The 9039-nt window shown below is 48.8% G+C and overlaps 1 protein-coding gene across 1 annotated transcript; it reads right to left on the bottom strand.

The window, feature by feature from the left end:
* Positions 1-209: 209 nt before the first annotated feature.
* Positions 210-7370, bottom strand: RBM47 (RNA binding motif protein 47). The gene is made up of 5 exons (XM_026037807.1): positions 7305-7370; positions 5403-6562; positions 3581-3787; positions 1607-1809; positions 210-752 (listed from the first exon to the last, which is right to left on the bottom strand). Exons 1-5 carry the CDS (start codon positions 7331-7333, stop codon positions 501-503), a joined length of 1851 nt encoding a protein of 616 aa, XP_025893592.1. The 5' UTR covers positions 7334-7370; the 3' UTR covers positions 210-500.
* Positions 7371-9039: the final 1669 nt, after the last annotated feature.

Below are 9039 nucleotides of genomic sequence, written 5' to 3'. Positions count from 1 at the left end.
AAAAAACATCTAAGGTATGTATTCTTTAAATATTGAATATATTCTTCAAAATAAATTGTTTAAACTTTTCCTAGCTGCTCAAGTGGGCTTTTTAATATATAGCTGATATATTATTAAAGGCACTACAAAATAGACATCTCTGGAGTGCAGAAGTTACTAAAAAATAACCTTCATACCACAAATATATTGAAAATATAACTGCTAAAAAAAAAAAGACCACATGCAATCCCACTCTAGTGCATACAAACGCACATAAGCAGTGGGCTGAATGCAGAGGTCACTTAGAAATGTATGAATACAGGCATGTTAAGTTTTAAAAATAGCCTAAAAAAATTAGTGAAAACTTCATGCGTATAAAATCTCTCAAACGCAGCCTTTGACGTGCTTCACTTGCAGGTTCTGCATSAGTTCGCCGAGTCCGAATGTCACTACTGCCTCGCAGCCGGTTCTTTCTTCATAAATAGTAAAGTGTTCCTTCAGTGTCGGCTTCTCCTCCAGTCTCAGTATGTCTGGTAGACGTCGTGTATGGGCACCTGGATGGTGGCGGCCGGGAACGCCTGAGGTATGTAGCCGGCGTAGCCGCCGTAGGCGGCCGCCGCCGCCGCCGCCGCCGCGTTCTTCTGTAGTGTGGCTATCGTGGCCGTGGCGGCGGCGGGCGCTGCGAAGGGCACGTAGCTTGTCCCGTAAATGCCAGCAGCGGGGATCCGCGGAACGTTGGGCGCCACGGTGTACACGGGCGTGATGGGGCGGCCCTGGCAAGGAAAGGCGAGACGCTGAGGCGCGAGGCGCTGAGGCGCTGAGGCGCTGAGGCGCCGCCGCCATGTGCCGCGCCCCCAGCGTGAGGCGCCGCCTCACAGTGCTGCCGCCTGCTCGCCCTCACGCCTCCGAGGGAATCCCGCTCTATGGCTCCCACAGCTCTTCCCAGCGGGACAGCGCTGGAGCTGGGGAGACAAAGGGCCTCCTACAAGAGCATCCCTCAGCCCAGACCGGGCTCTGTCTCCATTACAATGAAAACAGGAGATGTCTGAAGAGTGATGCCTTGCAGTGGTTTGTTGCATGATTGCGCAGTGGGTGCACACGTGGCACGCTGGAAGGAGGCCTCCAATCCCATCTTTGGGATGCATATGGCTTTGCAGGACTTAAAATGCCATGCTTGCTGAATGACAGCTTTCCTAGGACAATAAATTGTGAAGGAAAGGCTGAAAGTGTGTGCCCTTTTGTTGGACAAGAGCTTCATCACTTTGGCTGCTCCTCCCTCCCAGGCTGCATCACCCTGCAGGGACAGCAGCTGTGTGACACACAGAGCTGTAAGATACGTCAGATGGGCTGGGCTTTACAAGTGCCACATCCTCTGCTCTGCTCTACAGAACGTTTTGGCTTTGGATACAGAGGAAAGTCTGAATGGAAAGGAAGCTACGCAGACGTAGCTCAGGTACTGGCTCAGCTATCAGATATAACCACTAAGCAGATTCCTGATACTATGTGAGATGAATCTCACTGGGCATCTTGGGAAAAGAGGGAGAAAATAAAGTGTCAGGAGCACGGCCAGACATCAAGCTTGGCACCCGTCTGGCTACGTGTGGCAGGACACAGGCACTGAACCCACCTGGAAGGGAGGAGGCGTTGAGACGGCTGGGATCACAGCTGCGGCGGCGGCGGCCGCGGCGGCTGCCGCGCTGGCTGGGTCCTGCTGGACGGCGATAGGGTTGATGATGTGCTCCACCGTGTGGATTTTGCCATCTTCCATCATCTTGGCTGGCGGGGCGGCCTGAAACATGGAGTACTGGGCCCCGATGGCAGGGATGGCCACTAGGAGAGACCAGATGCACAGAGCTGTGTTGGACGGGCGCCTCCAGGGCCGCAACTCGGCCCACAGCCCTGGCCACTGCTCTAGGCTATAGGCTGTTCTTTGGCCAAGCCTGCAAAAGACCCACTGGTTTTCCGGTTTCCATTTTCCAGGCCTAACTTAGCTAAATGCATCCCATTCAGTCTTTCTGCTGCGGATCAATCTGTTTAATGGCACTAAAAATGAAATTGCTCTTAAGAGGATTTCCTCTCGTGCCAAAATAGGACAACGTGGAATAATTAAAGCTTCCAGATGAAGGGAAAGTGTTCTGGTTGTAACGACTGTGAGTTCAAAGACAGAATTTGTACATGCTCCTAAATGGAGGTTGGTGGCACTGCTGAGGGAAGGAAAGTACTTGCTGAACGTTCCCAATCATCATATTTATAATGCTGTTTTTTTGCTTCATAATGCACATTTTATCTTTCAGTTCACAAGCATTTCAGCAGTAAGATTATTCACAAGGAAAATTGAGTGACCTATATGACTGACTAAGAACTGGTGATGTTCTTAGTCATCTTAGATTTCCCTTAGAGAAGCAGGGGCAGGCAGCTGGTGTATGGGATGATGTCTCAGAAGTTTTCTAACTTTTTGGGGTGAAAACGCATCTCAGAGCTTTCAGGTTATTGTAAGGAGTTGTAAAGACTGCAAAGTCAGAACATCTCAACTCCTCCATTCTGGTAAAGTGATTGCAGAATAATATCCTTTTAATAGGAGAAGTAAGGCTGGCAGGTAATACTATTACTAGCTCTGCTGATCTGCTTGGGAAAAACAGAACAGTTCTCTGTGTTTGAAGTTGTGCTGAGAGCATAGGAGAGGGGAAGGCCAGATGAAAAGCTCTGAATCTGAAGTGCAGAAACATTTAGAGTTGAACATCAGGCCTTTCTTTGGTAGTCTAATGAATTCCACAGGCCTCATAAATAAAGAGTTAAAATAAAGTGTGCATTTCAAAAATAAGTCTTCAAGCATCCGTGAGTAGCGCTTGGAATTCCTAAAGTATCTACAAAAACGCACAGTAATATTTTTGGGCTATGAGTGGATAGTTTTCTCAGGAAGTCTGAAGATAAAGGCAGAATTACTGCAAATCTGCCTTTGAAAATTGCTCTCATCTTTTCAACAATGTTCCTTTTTCTCTAGCCCTCTCTTTTCATATTATCTCATCCAGCTGGTATGAAGGACTTTGCCCAGCGGTCATTAAGTGCAAGCCTCAGTCTCCACTTCAAGTTGCATAGTCACCAATATGGCACAGTGGTGTCTGTTATGGAGCACGTTCTGATAACCCACTGCAGCTCTGTAGGTGGGATACACCACGTAGGGTTTGCAGTTATCATTACACAGAGATACCAGAGGACTTTGTAGGGGAGCTTGTCCCAGTCACCTGAAAGGACCTTCTTCCTCAGGCTGCTTTTCCAAATAAAAGTCTTTCCAAACAAGATCTTGGGGAATTTCAGGATTTCAGCCAGCATTGCATTAAGCTGGGAAGGGCAAGAGTTAGATGCTGAGGTCTTGCTGGGGAGATGGCAGAGAGAAGCTCGCCTCTCTGGGCAGGTTGGACACAGGCCCCGCAGACATGGGGACTGCTCTGCACTGGGGCACTTTGCAAAAGGTGCTCTGTGTTGGGGGGGACTTTCCCACCCCGGGAAAGCCCCAGGCCCTCTTCCCAAGCCAGCTGCCCCCACGACACGCTGGAGGCGTCGCCCTCCCCGTGGCCCCGGCCGCCCCATCGCACACACTGACCTGCACCGGGCTTAATGGCCACGGGGCTGACRGCGGGTAGCTCCAGGTTGGGCACCAGCTCGTACCCTTTCTCCTGCTGCTTTCCTTTGCCTTCGTGGTACCTGCTGTAGATGCCGCGGCCGGCAGAGTATCCCCCCAGGTAGGAGCCTCTGGGGCCGGGGGCTCGGTTGCCGGCTGCTCCTCGCCCTCTGCCTCTTACACTGCCTGCTTGTAAGGACAACAGGAAAGAGGGTGATGAGTAACGCAGAGCAACAGCAGTGGGGACGGTCTGGAGAGCCTGGCGCTGAAACCTGGGGCATATGCCTAGAAATGGTGCTGATGAAATTAGTTTGATCTGAATTTTACTGATTTGCTCTTGAAAATAGAAGAAATTTGGCCCAAGCACCAAGTACAGCTATGCAAGTTTTGCTCTTGACTTTTCTGACAGTTCATAAATCAACCATTTATTCATAATATTGCAACCTTCATGGGCAGTTTTGTAAGACAGGCTTTGCAGTCGGCAGCTCCCCCGGGCGGTTTCGATGTGGAGGACTTCCAGTTTCTGCTCTCAGCCCTTCTCCAAAGGAGACACGGCCTGTTGATTTATTTTTTCTAGTGTCTTTCATTTTCTCTGTGGTATTATTAGCAACGTGAATATGCCCCATTTTCAGAAATACCACCTCTGTTTGTGCTAGCGACTCCGCGCACATTATGACAGTGCTTTGTGGTATTATTAATGTGCTCTGCAAAGACCTTTGGACTCCCAGTTAACTCATCTGTAGCTCACTGTGCTCCAGACTTATAGCACAGATCTAGAATTGAGCTCAGRCTGAAATTTTTGATCAGCCACTGTTAAAAATATTTCTCTCCTAGGTTTATATTCATGGTAAACTGCCTGCTGTATGGAAACACACATTAAGGTTTTTGGGAAACTCTAATAGCTGTAAGCACAGGATCATTATAATGCCGGTTATAGCTGCTAGGGCTTTTTATGAATCACATATTTATATGAATAACCTATTTTTAATACTTATAATCCATGACTAATTAAATTATACATAACAAGTTATTTTGCACTCTTGTGGCCCTTTCTGCTCATAGTTGTTAATGGTCTTTAAAAGATGCAGCACTTCTACCACTTCAATGCAGAGGGCAAATGGCACCTGGAGAGTTCTCAGCTAAGACTCGCCTAGCTCGTGACCACAGAATCACAGAACAGTTGAGGTTGGAAGGGACCTCTAGAAATCGTCCAGTCCAACCCCCTGCTYCAGCAGGGACACCCAGAGCACGGGGCACAGGGTGGCAACCAGGTGGGTTTGAAGATCTCTAGAGAAGGAGACTCCACAACCTCCCTGGGCAGCCTGTGCCAGGGCTCTGTCACCCTCACAGTGAAGAAGTTCTTGCTCACATGCAGATGGACCCTGTGGATGGCCAGCCCTGGGGTATGGGTTACACAGGACCCACCTTCAGGGGAAGGCAGAGGATCGAGCAGCTTGGAAGGAGGCACCGGAGACTGAAGTCTCTGGACTGAAAGCCTTTGCCCAGACTTACTGCAGCACCTCTAGAAAGCAGATCACGCTCTCTGCCATCCCGTGCTTAGCCCGTTAGCTCATTTTCAATGCCTCCATTACACTGCCTTGGACATTGGCAATTATTACTACAGAAATACAGTCTGCACGGTCATAAATCGAGACTGCTCATAAATATAGAGCAAAAGGAACTATAAAAGAGTGCTTAAGAAAGCAACTCATAGCGGCAGCTGCTGTCGGGCTCAGGCAGGATTTGGGCCACCGCTGCCTGAAATCAAGCGTGCCCATCACATCTCCTCACTGTGCCTACTAACCTTTCACAAAGTAATCTCTGTTGGGACCGATCAGGGCGTTGTAGGGGTAGCCATAGTAGGCCAGCGTGTAGGGGTCGCAGGAGTAAACGTAGTTGGGTTGCTGCGCTACTTCGGGGGTGGCCGCCGCGCCGCCCTTGGCCGCCTTCTGGTAGCGAGTGTATTGCTCCTTGTCCACGGGCTTGGCCAAGGTTACCTCCAGGCAGGAGCCTTCCAGCTCAGCCCCGTTCAGGTTGTTCATGGCGTGAATGGCGTCTTCCCTGGTTGTAAAGTGCACAAAAGCATAGTCACGTATTTTTTTCACCCGCTCCACACAGCCAGGGTTAAACTGCCCAAAGACCTTTTTAATGGTGTCCTCCGTGGTTTCAATCATTAAGTTCCTCACGTAGAGGATTTTAACAGTCTCCATGACGTCTTCATCCACATCTATCTCGGGTTCTGCCCAGTCAACGGCAATTTGGTGTCCCCACAGCTGGATCCTCCCGGGCATGAGTTTCCTCCTGGCCATGGCAGCTGCTCGGTGGCTCTCGTACTCCACGAAGGCGAAGCCCCTGTTCTTCATCTTGTCTGCGGCGCTCGCGTACACGATGACATCCAGCACGCCCTCCGTCACCTTGGCGATCTCTTCCAGGATCTCCTCTCTCTTCTTCATCTTGGGGATGCCTCCGATGAAGAGGCGGCAGTTGTCCACGCTGCAGCAAACGCCCAGCAGCCGCCCGGGGCGGATTTCGTAGTTGTTCAGCTCCCTGACGGCGCGCTTGGCCTCGTGCTTCTGYGTGTACATCACGAAGGCGTAGCCTCGGTTCTTCCCGTCAAAGTCCATCATGAGGCGCATTTCATAGATGCGCCCCACAGACTCGAACACCGGCACGAGCTCGTCCTCGTAGACATCGCGGGGTATTTTGCCCACGAAGACCTCGCAGCCGCGGGGAGGGTGCAGGCCCTCCCAGCCGGGCGGGGGCCCGCCGTACTTGCGCTGCCCGTTCTCCTGGATCATGCTGTAGCCCGTGCGCTCCATGAGCGCCAGCAGCGCCGCCTCGTTGGGCGCGCCCGCCACGCCCTCGGGCACCTTCGTGGTGGCCACGTTGGAGGAATCGTTGCTCATCCTTGCGGTGGAGTCCTCAGCAGTCATGATGCCAAAATCATTCAAAGCCTGGTAGAACCTAGGAGGGCACAGGAGGAGAACACATGTTAGGAGCTGCCACCATGCGTTAGGAGCTACCACCAGGATTGGAGCTGCCCTCTTTTGCCTTCCTGCAGTTGTTCTGCAAGTTCATTTTTAAGCCAGGAATAAGGAAGAGCAGGAGAATGACCTGTACCTACCACCCCAAACATTTTCCTGCAGCAAGGGAGGAACGGGATGAGGCCCGTGGCCATGAGGCCATGATTTAGGGCTATCTCCTGCTGAAGGGGTATGTGGGAGTCCCAAGAGCTGCTGCCACAGGAGGCTGCAGTCACATGAAGGGCTGCCACCAACCATCCCAAATCCCTAGAAGGAGGGGTTGTTTCCTCTTTGATGGCTAGTAAGGAATGGGCATGTGTTTGGGAAAGAGGGAATGCTTTTATGGAGCCTCCTATGTTACARGCCGCTTCCTTTAGGGCAGTTAGCCAGCACAGGCTGCAGAAAGGCAAATTTCCCAAATCTTGTTCTGCGTTCAAGACAGGGCAGGAGATACAGAAGTATGGAATAAGCATTAAAATATTAAATCCTGCAACTGCAAGATAACGCGATCTCTTTCTGAGCACAATTTTTAGAAAAACGGAGACTTTGGCATTCTGAGAGCAGTTAATTCATTGATTTTGAAAGCTGGAAAGGACCATCACACCATTTAATATGAGTGACTGAATATGACATGGATCATTACGTTTTATTGTTATTGGCATATTGAGCCCTATAATATTTACCTGAGTAAATCATATCTTCCAGAAGACATCCAGCCTTGATTTTAAGGCGTCAAGAGCTGTATGTCGTCTCCACTGCTTCCCTTTATGGCTTGTTTGGTAATGACTCTTTCTGACAAACAAGTGGGCCGTGTTCCTCATGAGAATTTGCTTGGCTTCTGCTTCCAGCTGGCATCACTAGATTAAAGAGTCTTTCAGTACCTGCATCTTGGCCTAATGATGATATTTAAGCTGTTCAATCAAGCCACAACTCTGCTTTCTTTTTAATAAACCTTTCAGACTCAGCTCCTGAAGTCTTCGTCCTCAGGATTTTTCCTTTAAAATGGTTTTCAGAGCTCCTCCCAAAGCACTTTTTCTTTCTTTTTTTTTTTTTAACCTTTGCCCCTTTGCCACCTCAGTGATAAAGTCATCCCTCTCTTTTCTCCCCTCTTCTCTCTCTCTATAGCTAGCACCTATTTCTCCACACCTTCTCACTAGCAAATGATCCTCAGTTCTTAGTCTGCTCTAACCCTAATTCCTTTTCAGGGATGCCGCTTGCTGGGCTATGTACACAATCTGTTACACCCAGGTGGGTCTGTTAGTGAAGTAGGCTCATGCTCACCAAAGATGTAGGCTGCTACATCTGATTTTAATAACCCACATGACCTGTGTATCTCCTTAGTGACCTTGGCACCTGAGAATTTTTTGGAGAAAGTCCTGGTGCTGCCCAGAATTGGGATCACTTATATCCAGAAAKGCCTCTGTCCCCACCGCAGACAAATCCCTACAGGGCCTCTTCTGTTTGGGAATGATAAACTAGACCTCTCTGAGCTGACCTCTCTGAAAGAGCCTGATCCTGCAGGTGTGTTTGGATCAGGAGTGTGACACACTGACAACTTTGGGGACAGTGCAGCCAATAAAAAATAAATTAAATATAAAAATAAATAAAATAAATATAAAATAATTACCAAAAATGTAGAGCAGAGGGGAAAGCAGAGAAGGTAGAGGGACAGTAATAGTGATGGTGACACGCAGGATATATCCTTCCTGTAGAAAACGCATTTGCTGTGAACTCAGATCTTTCATGGAAATGCATCAGTTATGGCAACTTTGTTTCAAAATGCTATTTAACAAATATGTTTGTCCTAGATTGAAATGTTCCTGATTTTTAATGTGTCACAGTCAGGCACTTCCATTTTAGATCTGAGAATTATTCTGAATCAATTTATCTAAATTTTATTTATTTAAAAAATCATTTAATAAATAAAGCACAGAAGATTTTCCATTTTTCACTTGACAGTATGTTCTAAAAAATGTGACTTCATCTTTCCTTAAATGAAAGCAAAGCTTCTTAAACCAACACTTTGCAGAATAATAATCACTACCTTTACACTGGCCAACAGCTGGAGAAAGAATGCTTATCTTCCCAGGTTTAGGTAAGCTTAAAAATGACTCATTACCATCACTTTATGTCAACGTGTAAAATAAAGGTCTCTGTTCTGTTATCTGCATGGCTCAGTCGCTGGCCTAGGGCCTTGGAAGCTGCAGATGGGCAGGGGGAGCCAGGAGAGAGGAGAGCCAGGGCAACCCCCTGCTGCCCACCAGAAACGAGCTCTCAGCTCAGTCTGGGCCTATGGTGGCAGGTCAGACACTGCCTCTTTTCCAACATTTTTGCACTGCAGCCCTCCCTGCCTCAGAAAGATGTCTAATGTGGGAAGCTGCACTTTGCGTTGCTGCTTGGTGCTGATGGCCACCACAC

Source organism: Nothoprocta perdicaria, unplaced genomic scaffold, assembly GCF_003342845.1.
Source record: "Nothoprocta perdicaria isolate Ctin4 unplaced genomic scaffold, notPer1 scaffold_2, whole genome shotgun sequence".
Taxonomy (NCBI): Eukaryota; Metazoa; Chordata; class Aves; order Tinamiformes; family Tinamidae; genus Nothoprocta; species Nothoprocta perdicaria.
The sequence above is the reverse complement of the archived record's forward strand: the minus strand, read 5'-3'. Positions and strand labels throughout refer to the sequence as shown.